Source organism: Ursus arctos, unplaced genomic scaffold (assembly GCF_023065955.2).
Source record: "Ursus arctos isolate Adak ecotype North America unplaced genomic scaffold, UrsArc2.0 scaffold_2, whole genome shotgun sequence".
In the NCBI taxonomy this organism is placed as follows: domain Eukaryota; kingdom Metazoa; phylum Chordata; class Mammalia; order Carnivora; family Ursidae; genus Ursus; species Ursus arctos.
Genome location: NW_026622874.1, coordinates 7514100 through 7539289, shown reverse-complemented (window position 1 = coordinate 7539289; position 25190 = coordinate 7514100). Strand labels below are relative to the sequence as shown.

General features: G+C 38.0%; 1 protein-coding gene across 1 annotated transcript in view; it reads left to right on the top strand.

Moving 5' to 3' along the window:
* DNAH14 (dynein axonemal heavy chain 14) overlaps positions 1–25190 on the top strand; it is a 321838-nt gene that overhangs the window by 65775 nt on the left and 230873 nt on the right. The window contains exons 13-19 of the mRNA XM_057315759.1: positions 962–1093; positions 8739–8989; positions 14007–14136; positions 19544–19823; positions 20269–20314; positions 20402–20499; positions 24407–24573. Coding sequence (XP_057171742.1) covers positions 962–1093; positions 8739–8989; positions 14007–14136; positions 19544–19823; positions 20269–20314; positions 20402–20499; positions 24407–24573 — 1104 coding nt within the window. The remainder of the gene's footprint in view (positions 1–961; positions 1094–8738; positions 8990–14006; positions 14137–19543; positions 19824–20268; positions 20315–20401; positions 20500–24406; positions 24574–25190) is intronic.

Below are 25190 nucleotides of genomic sequence, written 5' to 3'. Positions count from 1 at the left end.
ACAATTATTGAAAGTTTCTGAACATGTTATTGTAGGAAAATCAGTGTGATGTTGGTTTACGGGAAAAACTGAAAGCAAGGAGATACAGAGTTAAAGAAATTGCTAGTAGAGTGCTGGAGTAATGCAGATATGAACGGCTTCAGGCAGGAGGTTGGCAGTGAGATCAGGAAGGAAGGGAGATTTTGAGACACGTTTGCTGGAAAAATCGACCTGGTAGCCAGATATGGGACCAGGAGAAGGAGAACACAAAGAGTTAATCCAGAATTGGAAGGCTAGAACAGCACTCTTCAATCTTTTTTTTTTTTTTTTTGAGGAAGGTGTACAATTATAAAATATTACAGTATGACTAGGGTAAAGATACCTGCTATTTATTGATGAAAATGCGTTTTGGCAAGAGAATTAACAGAATGTGGGAAAAATGAGAGAATTCTGAAAGGAGGAAGGATGCTGGGAGATGCGTTGTTTGTGTGTGGCAGGGCTCGGTGGCACAGGTGATGGAATTTCTCCAGGTCACATTCCAAATGAGCTCAGGAGAACATGCGTGTTACTTGGGTTACGTAATTTTAGTCTCTTTACCCCACATTTAGTGCTCTTGTTTTTAAGTCTTACACATAATTGGATTTCAAAGGTAAAAGCAATTCCTGGATTTGGTGGTTCCCCTGGGTTCGTAGATATTTCAAAAATACATCAACTCTTGAAGTTTTCTGCTGAGGCTTAATCTTAGTTACAGTTAAAACAATAATGTATTTTTCTGTCTTTTATCAAGATTTAGTTTTAACTACTGGTGTTTGGATTTGAAGAACGTAAAAAGCATTTGGTATCTAAAACATAATGAATACAAAAGGAAGCATAAAATATGCTTTTTGTGACATGAAATGATGACCATACTATTTTATATCTTTTTTTTTTTTGTAATGAATTTTGACTTTCCAACACTCAACGTTTACTGTCATTTAATTAGCTGGATAGGTCTCGAACATATTCTCTAGATGAATTTTGTAAAGAACAGTTACAGCAAGCCACCCAGGCACTGAAGCAGCTTGAGGATATCAGAGATAAAGCTATTTCCGAAATCAGAAGTACAGTTTTAAAGGTAATTCTTTAATTATATCCTCTCTTTTTATCCATATTTAATGTACTGAGTAAAGCAGTTGCTCCAGATCGCATCTCTGTAAACAGTGTTGGAAATGGATGGGCGGATTCGTTAGCCAACCAGCTAACGCCACACATTTACTGGGAGCAGGACGTTTTCCAGGTGCTGTGTAGAAGGCAAATATTGACTTGTACGTGTCCCCTGCTTTTTGAAAGTTCATGTTACACCATGTTGCTTTTACAAAAGATCGATATTCATAACTGTTTTTGCTAGCTAACTGGAAGAAATTCAGAGAGAATTTTCACTTTTATGAAAAAAAGCGAGAAGCAGAAACAGCCTTCAGCGTCCGTTTTGCAGCGAGCTGTTACAGGGCAGCGCCCGGAGCAGTGAGAGGGGCCCCCCAGCTCCTTGCCTGGGACCCACACTCAGCATCTCAGCATCAGGCCGCCAGAGCTGTGGACTGTATCTGTGAGCGTCTGTGCTTTTTCTTGACTTAGTTTGTTCATCCATTAGCAAGATGTGTCCTGCAGTATCGGAAAAGCCTAACAGGTTATCTTTGGGGTCTGGGAATGCTCAAAAATTGTTCCATATAAATTAATGGTCATTGCCTCTGCTTTATGCTGTTTTGGCTTATGGGAGGTTTCATAGCAACTCTACTTTTGGATAGTGGGGGAAACCTGTATAAGAGCACGCAAGCACGTGCGTGTGTGTGTGTGTGTAAATGCATGTATATGTATGTTTACTTATACACCTTCAAGATACTTAAAATCTAACCTGAGCTGACATATATGGGGAAATACAATTTGTTACAAATTTCAGTATTTCTAAGATGAAAATTTACTGCTCAAGAGAAACATACCTAGATGAGACAAAACTTCCCTAAGGATTTTTTAAAAATAATTTTTATTTTGTTACGTTAGTCACCATACAGTATATCCTTAGTTTTTGATGTAGTGTTCCATGATTCATTATTTGTGTATAACACCCAGTGCTCCATGCAATACGTGCCCTCCTTACTACCCATCACCAGCCTATCCCAATCCCTCACCCCCTTCCCCACTGAAGCCCTCAGTTTGTTTCCCAGAGTCCACAGTGTCATGGTTCATCCCCCCTTCTGTTTACCCCCCTTTCATTCTTCAAGCAGAGAAAGACAATTATCATATGGTTTCGCTTATTTATGAAACTTCCCTAAGGATTTTATAAAAAGGACTCAATAATACAATGAACAGTGTCCTCAGAACATTTGTACCTGAGATGCTGTGACTCATCTCACAGGGTTATTTTCTATAGCTTCTCTGTATAGGGAATGACCGTGCACGGAAGCATGGTCCACAAACACAGTTTGGTAAGGGACTGATGCAGTGTCTCTGCTTATGGGCTTGCTGCCTCTCTCTGCTAGTTTGGTGGAATCCAGGTGGATATTTGAGGCTCTCTGGAGGAATAGGTGTACTGGGTCTCCCTCAAACTGTTTTCCGATGTTATTTCTCTGAATTAAACTTTTGATAGATACTGGGTAGCTGTGACTTCAAGACTTTGCTCCTTGACTAGAAGATGAAGTGAAGCTGTTTTGCATCAATGAAAGAAGGATCTCTTTCCTCATTGCATTCCGCAGTTACCCGGACCTCCCTGAGCCCGTCATATGGGCAGACTCTGGGACAGTTTGGCCAAGGATCGTATAAATCAAACAGGGATTAACCGCATGTGTCTTAGGCCACTGAGAGAGTAGTTGCATATTCCTCATAGTCATTCTAGTGTCTCCTGTTCAGCGTCACCAGGATCTGGTCATAAATATTTGTTAAGAGATTTCTATTTAAATAAATCTCAGATAAGAACCCATTAGACCCACTGCCAACTGACCCTGTTGAAATCCACCAAAATTATTCACTCCATGGAAGTATGCAGATTTAGTAAAAATGACAAGATCATAGAATTGGGAATGGGTCCAAACAAAAAGAGGATATGGGGAATGGAAGTATCAGTAAAGCATTGCATTGCTTTTTCTTTTTTTTTTTTTTAAGATTTTATTTATTTATTTGACAGAGCGAGAGAGGGATCACAAGCAAGGGGAGTGTGAGAGGGAGAAGCAGGCTTCCCGCTGAGCAGGAAACCTGATGCGGGGCTCGATCTCAGGACCCTGGGATCACAACCTGAGCCAAAGACAGACGCTTAATGGCTGAGCCACCCAGGCGCCCCAGGTTTTTCTTCTTAGGTGTTATCTCGCTAACAGAGACTCATGCCCTGTTTTGACATGGCTCTTTATTTTTTTAAATTTAAATTCAATTAGTAAACATATAGTACATCATTAGTTTTTGATGTGGTGTTCAGTAATTCGTTAGTTGTGTGTAATACCCAATGCTCATTACATCACGTGCCCTCCTCAATGCCCATCACCCAGTTACCCCGTCCCCCCAGCCCCCTCCCTTTCCATAATCCTCAGTTTGTTTCCCGGAGTCAAGAGTCTCTCATGGTTTGGCTCCCTCTCAGTTGACATGGCTCTTTAATCTAGCCAACACATGGCTGAGTTGCTGGGTCCCATCTAATGCAGCTACCTAAAGGCAGACACCGTTCCCCATTTCCAGACTGAGTGTAATTGGAAAGCACTGACATTACCTGGACAATTTTGTTAGGGCATTTCATATTTAAATGTTGAGGACCATGATTATCAAGCTTTCATGGGCCAGAATCACCTAGGAGGCTTGGTAAAACAAGGGGTCTCCGTTTCAGCAGCTGTAGCCGGGGAGTTTACATTTCTAACAAATTCCTGTGTGAAACTTGATGCTGCTGGTCCTGGAACCACTACTCTAGAATTCCTCCTGGAGAATACTGACCACTTATTTAAGTGTTCAGACTCAGATTTGATATGTGAATTGAACACACTCTGAGACTGTATTTATTTCTCATTGTGAATTTCCCTGAGCTCGGTAGAAGCATCGATTTCAGAGAACTTCAGAGCTATCTGTTGGAAATAAAGTCACAATTTCAGATGCAGATTTTAACAAATGATGAATCGTGCTTTAAGTTTCGATGGCTGTACCCTCTAAGAAGAATTTGAATTATTAAGCATTTGTCCTATCATTTTGACTTGCTGGGAAGTTTCACCATTCCAGAATTTTGGAAATGATGGACACTTCCAAAATGTCATATAATTACTACTACATTTTTGTATGAGAACGTTTAAAGCAACGGAAACCATCAACAAAATGAAAAGGCAGCCTATTGAATGGAAGAAGGTATTTGCAAACGATGTATCTGAAAAGGGGTTAATATCCAAAATATATAAAGAACTTGTACAACTCAACACCAAAACCCCAAATAATCTGATTAAAAAATGGGCAGAGGACCTGAATAGGCATTTTTCCCAAAGAAGACATGGAGATGGCCAATGGACATATGAATGCTCAAATCACTCATCCTCAGGGAAATGCGAATCAAAGCCACAATGAGGTATCACCTCACACCTGTCAGAATGGCTAATATCAAAAAGACAAGAAATAACAGTGTTGGAAAGGATACGGAGAAAAGGGAGCCTCTGCACGGTTGGTGGGAATATAAATTGTGGTGCAATCACTATGGGAAACAGTAGGGAGGTAAATTAAGAATAAAAATACCATGTGATTCAGTAATTCCACTGCTGGGTTATTTACCCAAAGAAAATAAAAACACTAATTTGAAAAGATACATGCACTCCTCTGTTTACTGCAGCATTGTTTACAATAACGAAGATACGGAAGCAACTTAAATGTCGGTTGATAGATGAATGAATAAAGATGTGGTACATACATGCAATGAGATATTACTCAGCCATAAAAAGAATGGCATCTTACCATTGGCAGCAACATGGATTAGACCCAGAGGGTATTATGCTAAGTGAAATAAGACAGAAACAGATACTGTATGGTTTCATTTATATGTGCAGTCTAAAAAAATGAACAAACACAACAGATTCATAAATGGAACAAACTAGTGGTTTCCAGAGGGAAGGGGCTTTGGGAATGGGCAAAATAGGTGAAGGGGATTAAAAGGTACAAACTTCAGTTATAAATAAATCATGGAGATGAAAGCATAGCATAGGGAATATATGTTGCAATAATTTGTATGGTTACGGATGGTAAGAACATTTATTGTGGCGAGCGTAGTATATTGTAAAGAATTGTCACATCCCAACGTGGTATACCAGAGACTAATGTAACATTGTATGTCAGCTGTACTTTGATTTTTAAAATTGCAGTTTTCAGTATGTGGATCTTTGACCTCCTTGGTTATCTATATTCCTAAGTGTTTTGTTGTTTTGAGGCTATTAAGAATGGGATTGTTTTATTTCTTTTTCAGATATTTTGTTGTTACAGAAATGCAACTGATTTCTGTATCTTGGTTATTAGTTTTAGTATATTTTTGGTGAATGCTTTAGGATTTTCTGTATATAAGATTATGTCATCTGAAAACAAAGACAATTTTACTTCTTTTTTTCTGATTCAGATACCTTTTGTTTCTTTTTCTTTTTTCTTTTTTTATTTTATAATAATTTTTTATTATGTTAGTCACCATACAATATATCCTTAGTTTTTGATAGTGTTCCATGATTCATTATTTGCGTATAACACCCAGTGCACCATGCAATACGTGCCCTCCTTAATACCCATCACCGGCCTATCCCAGTCCCTCACCCCCCTCTCCTCTGAAGCCCTCAGTTTGTTTCCCAGAGTCCATAGTCTCTCATGGTTCATTCCCCCTTCTGTTTACCTCCCCCCTTCATTCTTCCCTTCCTTCTCCTACCAATCTTCCTGCTATTTCTTATGTTCCATAAATGAGTGAAACCATATGATAATTGTCTTTCTCTGCTTGACTTATTTCACTTAGCATAATCTCCTCCAGTCCCGTCCATGTTGCTGCAAATGTTGGGTAATCGTTCTTTCTGATGGTCTTTTTCTTGCCTGACTCTTGCTGGGCTTCCAGTACTATGTTTAATAGGAGTGGAGAAAGTGGGCACCCTTGTCTTGTTTCTGACCTTAGAGAAAAAGCTTCCAACCTTTCACCATTGAGTATGCTGATGTTAGCTGTGAACTTGTCATATATGGTCCTTCTTATGTTGAGGTATGTTCCTCCTCTACACAATATGTTGAGCATTTTTATCATCAAAGAATGTTGTATTTTGTCATTTGCTTTTTTCTGCATCTGTTGAGGGATCACATGATTTTTATCCTTCAGTTAATAGGATATATCTTATTTGTAAGGTCGGGGAGGGGAGGGGGCAGGGTGAGTACAAACACCTGTGTGTCACAAGCTAGTGAAATCTGCTGGGGGTCTGTGGCAGCTGTGCTGGCCACTGTTCCCTTCTTCAGTGGCAGAAGAGCTGTGTTTATGTGTTGAGCAGGTCACTGTGAACAGGGATCACTCTGGCTGCATGGCTGCTATCAACAGTCCATGTTTTTCTCTTTTGTTCTAGCCATCTCTGTCCATCTCAGCTTTGCTGGCCTGCACGGGGCGACATTGAAGTGGGACCTTTGTTCAGTGCCCCAAAGTCTGGGGAAGCCGGTTACTCACTCTGCTGATGAAGGCAGCTCTTAGAAGCTGGGAAGTTTCCTCTTGGCGCTGAGCAATGCCAGCTGGGGATGGGATGATGTGGGCAAATTGAAGCTGTCTTCCTTCTCTTTTTGGGTGGTTATTCTCAGGATTTGTGTTTCACTGTGTTGCTGAAGTTTCTTCAGTGGACTCCAGAGCTGTTCTGGTTCATGGACACCTGTCTTACTTGTTGATCTCTGTCGGGGGCAGAGGCTGGGCTTTCCTATAGCGCCATTGGGGTGAATGTGTAAAACTGAAATGTGACTACTCATTGCCCCAACGCTAGGCAGCATGCTAGAATCAGCTGGCAGGGTGGGGGGGGGCTCGTAATAAATATTGATATCTGGGACCACCCTAGACCCAGTAAATCAGAGTTTCTGATGATAGAGCCTCCGCCAGCAGGTGAAAAGCTCCTCAGGTGATAAAATACAGCTGGGTTGAAAGGCGTTCTGGGCAATGTTGGGGACTGCCCAGACACAGCACGGGCATAGAACTGATGAAACGGAATCCGAAAGCCACCATCAGTATGTGAACCTAGAGGCAGACTTGAGATGCCTCCCAAAATATGGGAGAGAATATCTACGTATCTGCCTATTGGTGTCAGAATCTCCATTAGCCTCAGAATATTCAATAAAAAGGCCAGCATTACCAGGCTACTACTGTATATTTTTATATTGATACAGTTATTAAGCTATTTAAAATTCTTTTAGTACCAATGCTAAAAATCTTTATTTTGAGTAGTTAACAGACTCTGCTTCACTATTTTACCAATTAAAATGCATTTTGCACATAAAGTTTTCAAATCATGTGGCCACTCCTGGAAAAAAAACGACCTTTTCAATAAAAACATAGCCTGTTAATAAAGTCAGTATTTCATTTGTCAGGCCCAGCAGAGCTGTGCCCATAACTGCTATACAAATTATCTTGTCTTATTTTAGCCCAATTTCTACAAGCATCTGTTGTATTAGTAAAGAACTACATCACCATGGTAAACCATTCATCCAGAGAGTCCGCCACTACTGGAAAAAACTTAACAAATTGATAATCAACTGACCTAATTAATTTAAAAAAAATTATGTTTTTAAATTAATTTAAAAACATAAATGAATGCAATTGTGTTTTTAAAAATTAGAATACATGGGGCGCCTGGGTGGCGCAGTCATTAAGCGTCTGCCTTCGGCTCAGGGCGTGATCCCGATGTTCTGGGATCGAGCCCCTCATCAGGCTCTTCTGCTGGGAGCCTGCTTCTTCCTCTCCCACTCCCCCTGCTTGTGTTCCCTCTCTCGCTGGCTGTCTCTCTCTCTCTGTCAAATAAATAAATAAAATCTTAAAAAAAAATTGGAATACAGTTTGGAAAGGATGACTATCAAGCATTTAAGTATCAATGGAGCAAAAAATAAAAGGAATGAACAAATATTGAAAATATTTTTGGAACTTTAAAGGTCCATCAATAATTAAAAAAATGTTTATGTGTCTAAAAAGAACCATTTGCCCAACTTTGGGATTATTTTAGAGGGCACAATTTAGAAGTTTTGGTGGTACTGGTAGTACTGATGCCATTCCCCAGTAACGTACTAAGTCAGTTGTCTTAAGAGATAGATTGTTTAAAGGCTATTATCTTGAAAGGCGGATTTGATGAACTTAAATTTTTTCTTAATTCTGTATTACGTATCATATATGTGTTAAAAAAAAGGGAGTCTAAGTGCTACAGCCTACCATAAGGGAGGCAGTATTGGACTGGATTTTAGGAAACCTATTATTTACACTTGACTGTCCCCCATTGGTAGCTCTGCCCCCAGTGGTGTACTTGAGAAGGGTCCCTCTATGTAAGAGTGCTTAATCATTACTATGTACTTCCTGTTTGAGTTCCATCAACTCATCTGCTTATAAGTGAGACCCCAAACTTCATAGGCTTCTTTTTTGTCTGCTGTTTAAATACAGTGCAAGCATAAAGTTTTTATGAATATTTTCATAATAATGTTTAGTTGCAGTGTAGTTCAGACTAATGAAAATACTATACATTGGTAATCATGCTATCTTAACATAGGAAATTATCACTGTTTCTCAATTGTTTATTGAACTGTAGGTGGCAGAGAAGAAAGAAATTAAAGAATATTTTGAGTCAAACCTCTCTGAAGACGACACCGTACATTTCAAGCTGCCTAAATATCGACGTTTATTAGAAACAGTTTTGAGATTTCTGCAGCTGGTTGACTACATATTTCAGGAACTCATCCGTCAACTAATGAATACTGCAATCACACTACTTTTGGAATTATTTAATAATTCTGCGAGAATGCCATTTTCAGTGGAAAAAAGGAATGAAGATCTCATTAAGTAAATCACACTTTCTTTGACTTATAAAAGGAATTTATGATCATAATGTAATATATTGTCACTTTTGGAGGAAATACCCAACAATTTAAGCTAGACTTTGAAAATTCTCCTCATAGCAAACTATATGTACTCAGTTTTTGCAATTATCTGAACTTCTTTATCTGGTGATACTTTCATTAATACTATGCATAAAATTTAAGAAAATTTCCTTCCCCTGCCCAAAATATTCTGCAAGGGTAGGTTGCCATGTGAAGTATATGATGCCCAGTGAAATTTGAAATTCAGGTAACGAATAATATCTTAGTGTAAGTATGTCCCAAATATTACCTATACTAAAAATTGTTTATCTTGGAATTCAAATTTAATTTGGTATTCTGTTCTGTATCGATTTGCTAAATCTGGCAATCCTACATATAGGTATGCTGTATCTTCAAAGTTCAGAACTAGTTCTTAAAAAATCATTTGTGAGAATGGTTCTGGGAGTAGCCACAAGGTTCAACTGGAATTTGAGGCAATTCAAAGTATCTATTGAAAACAAAATATTTTCACCTTTAAAAAAAAAAAGATTTAATTTATTTGAGAGAGAGAGAGCATGCGTGCACACTCGTAGAGAGAGAGAAGCAGACTCCCTACCAAGAAGAGAGCCCGACGAGGGGCTCGATCCCAGGACCCTGAGATCATGGCCTGAGCTGAAGGCAGACACTTAACCACCTGAGCCACCCACGCGCCCCATGTTTTCACCTTCTATTTAAATACTACTGATAAAACATTTTTCTTATTTTCCACAACTGAATCTATCGCTATAATTTGTGAACCATGGAATATGAATTGACATTGTAGAATCCTTTATGTTCAAACTGTCAGAATTTAGCAATATCATTTTAAGTCAAATCAGAGTTTCAGTATCGTAACTAGAGAGTGAAAAATAAATTCATAAAATTTTGAAGAATCTTAAAGATATTATACTGTTTCTGTAATTTATTATTGAATCCAGCAGAGATTAAATCACTCTTCTAGGGCCTCATAAGTACTTTGAGTTAGTGCTAGGACTTTAACCTATATAAGAGCACAACTATTTAGTAATAGCACATTATAATTTGATTTCTCCTTAAACTACAGGTGAGTATTTATGTGTGTGTTTGTGTGTTTAGGAGAAGTTTTCAATTTTGAACATAATTTTTTAAAAGATATTATAGTTAAATCAGCATATAATAGAAAATTTGGAAAACAGAAATTGCCCTAATTAAATCACTTAAATACAATGTCTTATTATTTTGGTATAATTTCCCCTAGACTTTTCCTATGTATTTTTCTGTTGTAATCGTAATGTATTATTTCATAGTTCATTTTAAAAATACAACATATTCTGTATATATTTAACGTTATAGGAGGAATACATGGTAGTGGTTCAAGTACATGTGTTTTTGGAGTCATACCACTTGGGTTTTAATCCCTGTTTCATCTCTGACATATTGTGTGACTTAGGTTAGCTAGTGATAGTAAGCTAGGAGACATTAAATAAATTCTTTAGACCTCAGTTTCCTCATCTGTAGACTAGAGATAACAGTAATACCTATATCATAACGTTGTTTGAGAATAAATACAGTAAATGCCAGCTAAGTAGGAGCTATCATTTAATCTGTTTCCATTGACCTTCTTAACAGTATTGGTTTATATTTCTATAATGACTAATGATGTTTATCCTTTCATATTATTAGCTATTTGTATATCTTTTCTGAAGAAATGTCTTTCAATGTCCTTTGTCCATGTTTAAATTGTGTTGTCTTTTTATTGCTAAGTTATAAGCAGTTTTTAAAATATATTTTGGGTACAAGACCCCTGTTATTACCAAATAATAGATTATTTGCAAAAATTTTCTCCCATTCTGTGGGTCATCTTTTCACTTTCTTGATAGTATCCTTTGAAGTGAAAGTATTTAGTTTCGAAAAAGGCCAGTTTATCTTTTCTTTGTATTTTAAGTGTAATATCTAAGATCATTGCCTAATGCAAGGTCATGAAGATTGATACCTGTATTCTAAGATTTTCAGTTTCAGCTCCTATATTTAGATCTTTGATCCATTTTGTTTTAATTTTTTGTATACAGTGTGAGATGAGGGTCTTAATTCATTCTTTCCCATATGGATGTCCAGTTGTCCCAGCACTACTTGTTGAAAAGAATGTTTTTTCTCCATTGAATTGTCTTGGCACTCTTGTTGACAGTCAGTTGACCATAGACGTATGGGTTTATTTTTGGACTCTAAATGTAATTCAGTTGATCTATATGTCTGTCCTTATGCCAGTACCACACTGTCTTGATTACTGTAGCTTTGTAGTAAGGTTTGAAATTGGAAAGTGTGAATCTGCCAACATTGTTCCTTTTCAACATGGTTGTGGCCATTCTGGCTCCCTTGCATTTAAATATGAATTATAGGATAAGATTGTCAATTTCTGCAAAAAAAAAAAAGAAAAAAAAGAAAGAAAAAGCAGCTGGAATTTATATAGGGATTGCATTGAATCTGTGCATAAATATGGGGAGAATTTTCATTTTAATAGTATAAAGTTTTCCAATCCATGAATGTGAGATTATCTTGCCATCTATATAGGTAGTCTAATTTCTTTCAGTGGTCTTTTGTTTTTTAGTGTATATATCCTGCTTCTTTTATTTATTCTTAAGTATTCTTTTTGATGCTATTATAACTGGAATTTTTAAAAATTTTGTTTTGGATTATTAATTGCTAGTGTATTGAAATATAGCTGATTTTTGTATATTGTATCCAGCAATCTCATTCAACTTGTTTATTAGTTCTGTGTTTGTTGGTTTATTTGTTTTTGCTCCTTACGATTTTCTGTGCAGGATCATGACACCTGCAAATAGAGATAGTTTTACTTCTTTTTTTGTCCAGTCTTCCATCTTTTATTACTTTCTGTTGCCTGATCGCCCTGGCTAGATCTTCAGTACGATGTTACTAGAAGTGGCAAGAGTGAACATTCCTGTTTTATTCCTGATCTCAGAGGGGAAACTTTGGTCTTTTTTTCATTAAGTTAGCTGTGGGTTTTTTGCAGGTGCTTTTTATCAGGTTGAGGAAGTGAAGTTTCCTTCTATTGTTAGTTTGTTTAATGTTTTTACATGAAATGTTGGATTTTGTTAAATGCTGTTTTTCTGTGTCAGTTGAAATGTGCTTTTTCCTTTATACTACTAACGTGATACAGTACATTAAGTTAGGTATATACGTTTTTGTACGTTGAACCAACCTTGCATTCTTGGGATAAATTCAACTCTATACCGTTATGGTATAGAATCCTTTGTATATGCAGCTAGATTGAGTTTGCTGGTATTTTGTTGAGGATTTCTGTGTCTCTGTTCACAAAGGATATTGATCTGTAGTTTTCTTGTGATGTCTTTGTCTGGTTTGAGTTCCAGGAAAATAGTGGGCTCATAGAACGAATTGGTATAATTTTTTCCTTAAATGTTTGACAGACTTCACTAAAAAACCTATCGGGTCCTGGGGCTTTCTATTTTGAAAGCTTATGAATTGTTTTTTCAATTTCTTTAATAGATGTGGTCCTATGCAGTTTGTCTTTTTCTCTGATTTTTATGAGGGGATGTGGAAAGATTTTCTTAAATGTTCTGTACCATTATCTTGCTGTCAGAAATTCCTAATTGGTTTATTTTCTGCCTTATTTTTTCACCTTAAATTGAGATGTCTATCGTATCTTATTATGGTTTGATCCTGCTTTTTAACTCAATCTGATAGTTTCTGTCTTTTGATGAGGAAATTGAACCTGTTCACTTTCAGTATACTTTGCTTTTATTCCTTCCATTTTATTTATGCTTATTATTTATTTTATTTTGTTATTTCTTCACTTTCCCTTTCTCAATTTTCTCATTTTTGTTGATTCAGTCAAATGGCTCTTAATTCCCAATGCCTCCCTCTACCTCCTTGTTTTAGTGTTTCTTATGCTTTCAGTGTGTTTATGAATTCTCCATCTTCCTAATAGTTATGATTTAAATTTTATCTCCCTATTAGCGTATATTTATAAATCTTCACTTTTCCATAAAAATGCTTCATTTTTTTATTTCCCCCAATTAGAGTCATAGAATATTTTTACTTTTACATCCTGTTGAAATGAGACATATGACTTTTTTTATTATAGCAAAATATAAGTAACAGAATTCATTATCATTGAGCACATTCACAATGTTGTGCAACCATCACCATATCCATTTCCAGAACATTTTCATCATCCTGAACTAGGACTCTGTGTGCAGTAAACAATAACTCTTCATTCCCTGTGAGTGGCCCCCTTCCTCCCACCAAGCCCTCCTGACCTCTAATATACTCCCTGTCTCTCTGAATTTACCTGTTCTAGTACTTTATTTAGTGGAGTATTCATACCATGTTTCAACTTTGTATCTAGCTTGTTTCGCTTAGTATAATGTTTTCAGGGTTCTTTCACGTTGTAACATGTATGAGAATTTCTTTCCTTTTTAAGGCTAGATAATAATCCCGTATGTATATACCACATTTTGTTTATCCATCCCTCTATTGATGGACGTTTGGGTTGTGTTCACCTTTTGCTTTTGTGAGTGATGTTGTTAGGAACAATGATGTGTACATTTCTGTTTGAGGCCCTGTTTTCAATTTTTTTGTTTATATGCCCTGAGATGGAGTTGCTGGATCATATGGCCATTCCACATGTCACACTGAGGAATTTCCCTGCTATTTTCTACGGTAGCTGCACTAGTTTGAGTCCCACCAGCAAGCACCAGGGTTCTAATCCTCACCAACACTTACTGTTTCCCTCTTTTAGAAAATAGTAGCCATCCTAATTGGTGTGAAGTTATATCTCACTGTGGCCTGGATTTATATTTCCCTAATGATTAGGGATACATTGGTAACAATCGACCATCTGTACGTATCTTCTTTGGAGGAATGTCTAATTATTTATGTGTTCTGGATATTAGTAAGATACAAAAGTTTAGAAAGACTTTTTTTCTTCTCATTTCTTAATCTAGAATATACAAGAATGTCTTTTCTGTCACTGAAAAGATAACAAATGATTATGAAGAATTTGTTGATAATTCAAACATATGTGCCACTTCTGTTTTAAAGTCAGAAGTAAAAACGGAAGCAGATATTAATGAGGTAAAATGATCTTTAAAAATATAAGCATAGATTTTCGATGTAAAATGAATAAGTTTTGGGATTAAAAATATGATTTATGATTATTCACAATCTCTTGCACACGCACGTGTGCGCGCGCGCACACACACATACACACACACACACACACACACACAGAGACATCCCTCCCACTGTAGAAAGCTATAATTACACTGACCTCAGCTGGTTCGTTTGTTCATGCATTATTGAGTACTTATTTCCCAGTCAGTGAGCTAGGCACTGGAATCCAGCAGTGTGCAGAACAAGTCCCTGACCTCCTGCAGTTTATGTTCTGCCGAGAGAGACAGATAATGAAGCGATGAGTGCTATGAAGAATACCAAAGGAAGATAAGGGAATGCGGAGTGGTAGTGTACGCTGCTCTACATGGGAATGCTCAGGAGGGACCACCCTGTCTAAAGTAGCAGCTACCCCCTTTGGCCCTCACGACTCTATACCTCTAACTCTTCGCTGCTGTTCAGAGTACTTTTTTCATTGTTATTAACTCAAAAATGATGCAGGACAAATGTGAAAAATCTTGACAGAATCCTAGAAAAACTTTCATTAGGAAATCTTTTCTTGCCATGAAGAATTGTATCCCACCCCCCGCCCCTCAGTGTTTTACTGGGATTAAACTTTATGTGGTAGATGCTTGTGCTATTTGGCAAAAACAGCATTTTTATGAGCTAGCACTGTATAATATGTATACATTACACGTTTTTTCCTTTAAAAATATTTTAGGTAGATTTGGTAACAATGGAAAGTGTGTACATTTTTTATTTTAATGTGTATTTCTCTTGTTAGTAGTGTATTTTTAAAAATATGTTATTGAGGATTTTTGCCCATTAATCTCCTGGATTGATTTTTCTTATTATTTTGTAGGAATTCTTCATGTCTATATTACAGTTATCTTTTCCTACTAGATGGCTTGTTACTTTTATTCCCTTATGATGTATTATTATCAATAATTCTTTTTTATAGATTTTATTTGAGAGAGAGAGTATGAGCGGGAGTAGGGGCAAAGGCAGAGGGGGAGGGAAAGAGAGAGAAGCAGACTCCTGCTGAGTGTGGAGCCTGACAGGGGACTTGATCTCACGACCCTGAGATCAGGACCTGAGCCAAAATCAAGAGTCAGATGCTTAACCAACTGAGCCACCCAAGCACCTCTGTTATCAATAATTCTTAATTTCAATGTAATAGAATTTATCAATCCTTTTATTTGTGTTCATGTTTGAAATTATTTACCATCCTGAGTCATAAATATATTCACCTTTGTTTTCTTATGAAAGCTTTGGAGTCTGTCCTTCACGTTTGTCTCTCAGTCTGTGTGTGGTGTATGTTTGGGATCATTTTCATTTTTTTCTGTGAGTGACCATTGCTCAGGCACAGTTTCTCTACATCCTTTCCCTGCTGATCTGTACAGTGGCTCTTTCTTTATCATTTATCATATGTTTCCATATACATGTGTCTTCTGTTTCCAAACTGTTACTCTGTCCCGTTGATCTGTTTGCCTGTAACTGTGCCGATTCCACACCAGATTAATGGTATAGCTTTGAAATAAGTCTTCTCCTTTCCTGAGAGTGTCTTCTCTATTCTTAGCTGTTTGCATTTCCATATACATTTTAGAATCAGACCCTACTTGGATTTTGATTGAAATTGCCCAGAAGTTGGGAAGAGTTAATGTTTTATGATATTGAGTCTTCCCACATGATTGTGCAATTTAAGTCTTCCTTAATGTTTTTCGATGTCTTTTATAATTTTTTCCATAAAAGTCTTGTGTATTTTTTTGTGGATTTAGCCTGTGTCTTTATAGCCCCAGCCCGTACTCTGAGGGAATTGTTATCTTAGTTGCTTCTACTAGTTCTTTATGAACGCTTAGAATAGAAATATTTTTAGATTAAAAATATATACACTGCTTTAATTTTTTCCTTAGGATTATCATTAAATCAACACTATAGACCTTTTTATGGCTTTCCATTTGCATTGCAGAATTTCTGTTTAGACAAGGTTATACCAATTTCTATTAAAGATATCTTTTAAGTGTATTCTATTTCATACTGGCTGTTGCTTATTGATAACTGAAATCCGGGATTAACTGGTTTTAATTTTTGCGTATTACTCATAATCTTGGATATTTTTCTTGTGCTCATTAGCCATTTGTATTTCTCATTTTTATGACTTTTTGATGTTCTTTCCCATTTTTCTGATGGAGTTTTTTTTTCTTACTGAATTACAAAACGGTTTATAAAATACAGACCGTAACCATTTGTTATACCATGAAAATATAAATCTTAATGCATTTTTGTGTGCATTCTTCAATCCACCCTCCATAGTTCACAGTGAATTTTTTTTGAAATGTATTATTGGTTACTAGAATATACATGTTAAAGTTTGCATAGGGTGTGGTGTTACACTGCATCTGTACATTTTCTCATTCAATGTTACGTTGTCAAGACTCGTGTCATGTATCGGTGGGTCTGGGTCCAGTGATGTGCCACTAAATGCCCTCGGTGTGGGACGTGTTGCTGGGAGTGTTAGCAGTAGATAGCCTTTAGCTGTCCGCTTTTTCAGAGATTGCTTCAAGTGCAGCCCCCTTATTCAAAGTCATGCCTCTTTTGGGGGGAGGCCCACATGCAATGAACAATTGTTACAAGGGTTTAAAGGCATGGCATCTCAGTCCCAGTCTGGGCAAGTCTGAAGGGCCGTTCCAGCTCCTGAGCTCCCCATGGCTCGGCTGAGCCTGTGGTGTGGCCTGTGTAACAGCTCAGCCTTCCCCTCTATCCACCCTGCTTGCTTTCTCTCCCTTCCACACAGGTTGACCCAGGCACATTCCTTAGTGTTTACCTCCTGCCTGTCTCAAGTTGGTTTCCCAGGGAACCCAATCTATGACAACACACACACACACACACACACACACACACACACACACAATTTATCGTTTCTGATTGTTACATAGTATTCCCAGCTTTCTTCTTTGAATTGGGTATTGATACTTTTGAACATTTTTTCTATTGGGTTTCTTACTGATTTTTAGGACTTTCTTGTGTGTTCCAGATATTGATTCTTTGTTAATTTTAGACTTTAATATTACCTCTTAACTTTGTCCCTCTCTGTTAACCTTAGGTATAGATCTTTGGTAATAGAAATTCTTAATTTCTGTGTTTTAAAATTCAACATCGATTCTGATTTTCCAGTTTGCTTATGATTAGATTTCATGTAGACAGCCTTGTGATCCTGGCATAAATCCTGTGTGTCCCTGGTTTCACTTTTGCCCCACAGCCCTGGTCGTAGCATCTCACTCATACTTTGCCTTCTGTATCTGACCTTGGTTCTCTCCTATTTTTGCTAAACTCATGTTGGTATGGACTGAGTTTTTGAGCTCATTCTAAACAGCCTTGGAAAAGATAGATAATGGGGCGCCTGGGTGGCTCAGTCAGTTAAGTGCCTGCATTCAGCTCAGGTCATGATCCCAGCGTCCTGGGATGAGCCCAGCATCCCCACTGAGCAGGGAGCCTGTTTCTCCCTCTCCTTTTGCCCCTCCCCCTGCTTGTGCACGCACACTCTCTTTCAAATAAATAAATAATCTTTAAGAAGATAGATAATTTATTTTATCTTGGGATGTGTTGAGTCAGAGGTGCCTGTGGGCAACCAGGTGAAAATACTTCTATTAAGATTTTGGAAATCTAGATTTGACTCTCAAGAGAGAGCCAGGCTAAAGTGGGGGAGGTCCCCACTTCCCATTGCATACTCTGGAATTTAGATGTAGCTATTTCTCTCTTGTAATGTACAGTCTGGAAGAATTCAAACTATTTGCTGATCCATTCTTGTTGGCACAAAAAATAATACCCCAAAAATTTATTACAAAAAGATTTTCAAGCCCCACTTCATATTTTAACTGTGGGCTTTGAGTCACAGACCCACAACAGCTGCAGCCTTAACTACATGCTAGCGATATAGCCTTTGACAAGTTAATATAAACTTCCCGAGTCTGAGTTTCTATTTATGCATAATAAGAGTAATAATTTCTTCCTCCGGGTTACTATGAAGATGAGGTGAAGGTAACTTGTTTACTGTAGTGCCTAGGACATGATAAGCATTCATCAAATAGTAACTGTATCAAATAGTATCGTATGCTATGAGTATACTGTATCAAGTATACTTCAGTATTTGATATAGATCCAAGTATAATGTATCAGGTAGTAAGTACAGTATACATATTTCATGTATTTATGTACTATGCAAATATTTATGTACTATATTTGCAAAATATTTATGTACTATAATATTAGAAGATATGTAGGGGTTGAGGTCCAGTCATTACCGGAATTAGAGGTTATTTTCCAGAAGACACTATACAACACATTATACATTTGTTTGGAATTGTCTGTGAACTTCTTTATTGTGATAGAACATACATAACATACAATTTACCATTTTAACCATTTTTATACATAAAATTCAGTGGCACTAGTACATTCACAGTGGGGTACACTATCAGCACTATGCGTTTTGCAGAAGTTTTTCATCATCCCATAGAAACCCCCCGTTTGTGCGGAACATTTAAGGATTGCACAGCACCTTCAGTATCTGCCCGAGCTTTTCCCAGCAGCTTAATCGGGTGCTCACGGTGTTAGTTGGTACTGTTAACTGCCTTTGTATACAAATTCATGGTTGAGGTTCCAGCAGGCAACCTAGCTGACCCTGAGAAACACTGGATGCCTCCAGATTGGAGGGAGCCATACGTTGGTGGAGAACCCCTGCCGCCGAGACAGAGCCCAAGACAAACACATTGTCTAAGCAAGATATTTATGTGTAAAATACTCCCGATGGATACGTGTACTAGGATATGTATGTTCAAGTGAGGAACTAGCACCTATAGAAATGGATTTGAAGTATATTCCTGATTCGTAATTCTTAGTGTGGAGTACACAGTAAAATGTCCTGCTCAGCTTTCAAATGATTCAAATTCTTGGTATAAAATTGCTTAATCAATATATTGGGCACCCGAAACAAATACAACATTGTATGTTAATTATACTTCAGTTAAAAAACAAAAGATTCTTGGGCCATGCCCCTGACCTTTTAACTCATAATCTCTGGGGATAAGGCCTAAGAATTTGTATTTTTAATAAGCTCTCAAATGATTACTATGTAGCCACTCTGGCATTAACTTACAGTCTTCTGGGGGAAACTGCTGCATTATAATGTATCCTGTGTTTTATATTAACTTGTCTTAACATGCAGATGTCAGTTATGTGGTAATATAATGTTCTTCAGTTATACTGAAGTTATTATTGATCATTTAAAAGTTAGATCTGCATCATCCTAATTTAAAGGAATATTCTTTCAGTTACATATTGTCACCATCATCCTAACATGTCTGTTCATTAGATTTTGAATAGTATTAAAGTAGCTGAGGATTTGAGAAAAATATATGCACCGGTATTTGAAGTCACTCTACACTTGAGCGTTCCCGAAGAGAGTGACTCTTCAGAAAGTTCCACAGAGAACTGTCATGAGTCTGAGAAGTCCTCAGAAGAATCTGAGTTGTTTGAAGAAGATGAGGCATCAAAAAATGAAGTCGGTTGTGTCATAAAACGCTCAAGTGAAGACCTGCCAATAATGAAAAAACCAAAAAAAGCCTCTTCCAACTTTGATGGAATTCTTTCAGGTAAGAGGAAGGAGACTATTAAGAATGAAGGGAAATGTCCTAATAGCTGGAAAAGACAAATGAGAGAAAATTACAGTAGTTTATATGTGGTCCGTGACTAGGTTATAAATGTTAAGAATGCTCAACGTGAGCATAAACTGAGATCATTTGTGGTGCGTGTAAGTAATAACACCATCATTCATTCGGTTGTCGTACTCACACTATTTCTCACTAATGGGGACCTGAGGACCCCCCTCCATGAGGATGAACACCACCTGGGGTGCTTGTGAACAGTTCAGACTCTCGAACTCGGTCAGGATCTGGGGGTGAGTTGTCCTGCTCGAACACTACTTTTCAAATGACCTTTCCAGTGGTGTTTGGGAACCACGGACACATATCAGTTGGCCATTTAGCTGCTTTAAATATCAGTGTTTTATTCTCTCTTTTTTTCAATGGATTCTTACAGACATGGAAATTATGGCTGATTTTGAGAATAAATACATGTATGATGAGTAAGTAGTAGACATTTTAAAAATTACAAGTAATTAAAATTTGTATTAGTTACTGCATTTTTCTGAAATAAGCTTTTATTTTCTCAGATTTTCGAAATTTGCTACAAATCTCTTCTTAGCTCCCAACAGATTAGAGTTTTCGATAAAAATTCAAAATATGGTGACTGACATTGAAAAATGTATAAGTAAGTATTTTAAAAACTTAACTAGGGGCGCCTGGGTGGCGCAGTCGTTAAAAAGCGTCTGCCTTCGGCTCAGGGCGTGATCCTGGCGTACCGGGATCGAGTCCCACATCAGGCTCCTCTGCTGTGAGCCTGCTTCTTCCTCTCCCACTCCCCCTGCTGTGTTCCCTCTCTCGCTGGCTGTCTCTCTCTGTCAAATAAATAAATAAAATCTTTAAAAAAAAAAAAAAAAAAAAAAAACTTAACTAGATCACATTGTCTCCTTTGGCAATATTTTCTTAGATGTAGGCATTTGATGCTTATACCCAGAGATCGGCACACAGTACAGTGTATCGGGAGATCAGAAGTTCCCAGTCTTTGGGATCAGTCAATGTGAACTTGGGATTATTTGAGAATGTGTGAATTACACATACAGCCATAGAGTGTAAAGGATGGGAATTAGGAAAATAGGCTAAGGTTTGGATTTTTTCAATGATACATACTACAAAATTCTATGAGACTTAAATAAGCCATATCTTATAGCGTAACAAAGATATTGTTTCCATCTTAAATGGATTTTTATTAATTCTTTTCTAGCTATGTGTATACAATCTGAAATTACATGGCTATTACTAGCCCAACCCATGAATTTATCCCTTCTCCATGATCTAAGTCTTATAAAGATCTTAAAATAGCAGGACCCTTGTCAAGTCTTTAAATGTTTATATTTCCTCTTGTTACTAATAAATTTGGGGAGGGATGTCTTGAGATGGTCAGATATCTTTGTTTCTTCTGAAAATTTTGCCCATGAATTTTAGCATTTATTTGTGGATCTTGCCACTAATTAATTAGTGAATCCATTTCTTTGTTCAGTTATTTATTTATAGAAATACGTATTCAGTGATCTGTGTACATATTCATATATGTATGTATGTATGTATACATATATGTATGTGTGCTTATATATTCACCTGAGAAAAATAAAACATCTTGATCACCCCATCATACCAGCCACCCTCATATAACAGCTATTTGCATTTTGCATTTTTACTTTCGTTGGCATCCATTAGTGAAACTTATATTTAAAATATTTCATTATCACTTAGCATTATATTCTAGACATTTTCCACGTTGCTGTGTGTGCTCTTATAATTGTCACTTAGATGGCTGTATAATATTCCATTACATTAATGTGCAATAAGATGTTTAACTGTGAGTGCAGACTTAAACATGCTCGTGACTACACGCGGTCATGCCGTTCACCTCCAGCGCGGAGCTTGTGGCTTCCACAGGATCTTCTCACACAGTAACCGTGAGAGTGAACCTGATGCGTCTGAAGTCTTTCTCTTACTGATCTGTGGTTCTTTTGGATTAAGAAAATTAATCCTTAATCTTTGATAATGAGTTTTAAGAAAAATAAGTAGGTTGTTTGGCTTGATTTTATGGTGATATTTTTGCCATGCAGAACATTATCTTTATGGTATGACACATGCAGAGCCTTTAGACAAGGCTCCGGGATGTGGTGCCCTAGTTAGACAGGCTTGCCCAGTGACCACATCATAAAAACCATTCTCCTGCTTGTCTTCTAATTCTATTGTGATTTCATTTTTATATTTAAATATTTGATTGCTCTAACATTTATTTGGCATTTGTGAACTTGTCATTTTTTCCCAGACAACTGATTGTCTGTCTGTCCCAGTACCATTCACTGAGAAATCCATTCCTCACCCTCACTGGTTTGAAATGCCACTTTTATCATTTATTCTGTTTTAGTATGTTTATTTATGGACTATATAGTTGATCTGTCTGTAACTCAGGAACAGTACTATACTGCTGTAATTCTGGAACTTCTTCTCTCCCCCAGGAATGTCCTAGGTTCGCTGGTGCTTGTTTTCGTCTGGGGAGTATAACAGACTATTACTGTTACTTCTTTTGTTGCTCAAACTGTCTGGCTTTGCTTTTGCAGAACAGTTCTTTCCAGATGGGTCCTGTGCGCTTTCACCTTACCCTCACCCTTTGTGGTGGCCGCTGTAGCTTCTGGGGCCACGGGGTGCCCCCGGGCCCTCTTGTCGTTCTTTGCCCCAGCCCTAGGACGTGCCTGTGACTTACAGAAGTGGCGCTGCTGTGAGGCCTGGCAGTGAAAGGAGCTAGGAAGTCCATGTGGGAAGCATCAGTCAGGTACTTCTGTGTCCCACATGGAAGGTCATGTCAGAATTGGGACTCTGACCTCCTTGAGAAGCAAATGTGTCAACTAACGCACAGTGCTTGGGTGCTGTTCTCCACCCCCCCACCCCCCGGTCCTCGTTTTCAATCAAGACAGTTTTCCAAAGTTCCTTGTCAACTTCTTTGTTCTCCACCCTCTTCGGTGAGGGTTACTTCGGTGAGGTAGCAAGGTTACTTTGTCCCAGTCGGTATTCCATCTCGGGTTCTCCCCGCCACCTGGTTGGTTCTTCAGAACTTTGCCTGTGTCAAGATTCCCTCCGCGTGGCTCGCGTCGTGCGGGCTCGACAGCTCCACTTGCACCCCCCGAACTCCACGCATGCCCAGCTTCCCCGTGCTGTGCCTGGGCGGTCAGACCCTCCTCTGCACCCTCTTGTCCCTGACCCCTGGCCTGCCTTTTCCAGAACGGCTATTTTCACACAGAAAAATGCATTTCAAATGCATCCATATTGTTGCATGAAACAATAGCCTGGTTCCTTTTTGTTGCTGAGTTGTGTTCTGTTGTGTGGGTGTACCTCAGTTTATCCACTCGCATTGGGCTTTTCCAGTTTGGGGCAACGGTGAACTAAATTGCTGTAAACATTCACATACACGTTTTTGGATGAACATAAGTTTTCTTTTGGGTGTTAATCACGGGTGGGATTGCTGGGCCGTATGGTAGGTATATGTTTAATTTTATGAAAATTGCGAAGTGGTTGTATCGTTTTGCTTTCCTACCAACAACGTATAAAGTTCCAGTCACTCTGCATCCTTGTCAGCACTTGGTGTTGTAAGATCATTAAAAAAAATTTAGCTATTGTAATAGGTGTGTGGTGATAATCTCATTGTGGTTTAATTTACATTTCGCTAATGACTAATATTCATCTTTTCATATGTTTATATACATTTGCTCGTGTACATTTTTTTGTGGTCAGATCTTTAGACCTTTTGCTAATTTTTTTTTTTGGAATGTTTGTTTCCTTGTTGTCAAGTTGCGAGAGGTCTTTATATGTGCTCTGGATACCAGTCTTTTATCAGAAAGATTTGCAAACATTTTCTCCCAGTCTGTGCCTTATCTTTTCATGCTTTCTCACAGAACTAACCTTCTTAACTCTGGTAAAGTACAGGTTATCAATTTTTTTTCCTGTTGTGGATTATGCTTTGGTATCTACAAACTCTTGGTCTAACTCAAAGTCACACAGATTTTTCCTGTATTTTCTCTTGGAATATTTATAAATTTGTGCTTTGTATTTAGGTATATGATTCACTGTGAGTTAATTTCACATAACGTATGAAGTGGAAGTGGAAGTTTTGTTCTGTTTGCTTGTGTGTGTGTTTGCCTGCAGACATTGGTGTTCCGCTAGACTGGAAACACACTGCTGGTGCAGGCTTGTCTCCTCTGTCTCCTCACTGTTGGTCTCATGCTCTCCACGTGGCATCACGTAGCACAGACATTTCAACTACTTCTCAACCTAACGATTTTTCTCAGCTTCTATTTTAATTATGCCTTGGCCCACCGCCATCCAGTACCTGTGAGTGATTCTGTTGTTCCCATAAAATTAAATCCAAACTTGTACACCTGTCTTAAATTCCATTTATCAGGATAGAACACTCTCTAGCCCTTATAATAAGTCAGCCTCAGTTTCCAGTAGTTTTAGATTCATGGATAATTTTAAGGTGTTGCTTTCGGTGGGACTCCTGAAAATACTAACTTTTGAATTATGTATTTTAGCCAAGATTATTCCTCTTTGCCGAGATCCTCGCCTGTCTCTCTTTACTGAATCGGTTTTAATTACAAATTTACCTAATAAGAGTGAAAGTGGAATGGCCTATAAGAAGCCAGCCAGATGGCCAGATTGTCAGATCCTTTTTGAAATGGATCCTACCTACCAAAATAAAGTAAGTTTAAAAACAGTTTCTCTTAGGGACTACTTGGCTCTAGGAGCAGAAACCCACTGAGATTCTTAGATTAAAGGGATTTACTGAAAAATTGGAGTGTCCTAACTTACAGCAATGGAAGTGTCATTTTCCAACTCATCTCCCCATCTGTCCTGCTCATGGGCTTCCGGCTCCGTTCACCTCTTTTGTTTTTTCCAACTTCTGCTATGAAAAGGAGCTTTCTCTTTTATGGTTCCCCCTAATACTGACTTGCCAGTGTGTTGACTTGCCGTGGCCGGGGCGCCCCCATTACGATCCCGCTGGGTATTGTGGTTCAGACCCACAGGAGAATCTCATCATCTCCGCTTGGATCAGATTCTGCCTGGCAGGGAGCCATGTCTTGGGAATTGGGCGAGGTCACAGCAGTCCACGGACCTGCCCTTGTGCGGGGCTGCGCACAGAGCATCTGTGTGCTCTAAAGCAGGATGGCAGGCACAGGAGCACATGACCAGTGTTTCTAGTGGCTTCAGACAACATGCTGACCAGAAAGAGAAATGGCCTAAATATTGAAAAAGCCATCTAAATTTTTTTTTTTTTTAAAGATTTTATTTATTTATGTGACAGAGAGACAGCCAGCG